Source organism: Fukomys damarensis, unplaced genomic scaffold (genome assembly GCF_012274545.1).
Source record: "Fukomys damarensis isolate Sample0158 unplaced genomic scaffold, DMR_v1.0_HiC HiC_scaffold_25, whole genome shotgun sequence".
Taxonomy (NCBI): Eukaryota; Metazoa; Chordata; class Mammalia; order Rodentia; family Bathyergidae; genus Fukomys; species Fukomys damarensis.
The window spans coordinates 25,843,176-25,843,568 of NW_022900937.1; the positions used below are offsets into that span (position 1 = coordinate 25,843,176).

General features: G+C 69.0%; 1 protein-coding gene across 2 annotated transcripts in view; it reads right to left on the minus strand.

The window, feature by feature from the left end:
* The window catches only part of Ube2q2 (ubiquitin conjugating enzyme E2 Q2), a 50,159-nt gene extending 49,772 nt beyond the window's left edge, over positions 1-387 (minus strand). For both annotated transcript variants that reach the window (XM_010625898.1, XM_010625906.1), the window contains exon 1: positions 156-387. In XM_010625898.1, the coding sequence (XP_010624200.1) occupies positions 156-335 (180 nt within the window). In that variant the 5' untranslated portion in view covers positions 336-387. The remainder of the gene's footprint in view (positions 1-155) is intronic.
* Between the last annotated feature and the right edge of the window lie 6 nt (positions 388-393).

A 393-nucleotide genomic window follows, 5' to 3' on the forward strand; every position in this document is an offset into this window, starting at 1 on the left:
GCCAAGAGGAGGGCGGACGCACCCTCCGCCTGACCCATCACAGAGCCTCGAGCCGTCCCTTCCCCGCCTGGCCGAACCGCTCGCCGGAGAAGGGGCAGCCCCACCCCGCCGAGCACCCGGGGCCTCTCTGGGTCCCCTTTGTCCGGCCACCTCACCGTGATGTTGCAGTGCAGAGTGAGGGGCGGCTGTGGGGAGCGCGGGCTGCCCAGCGGCGGCACCAGGAAGTGGCAGTGCAGTTCGTCCAGCTTCCAGCTGACGATGCGGAACCGCTCGTGGTTCTTGTCGAAGATGGACGCCAAGAACTTCAGCTCGGCCTTGAGCCCCGACACGGACATCTTCCGTTCATCTCCGGTGGGGTGCGGATGGAGCCGGCCCGGAGCGCCGTCACCGCGA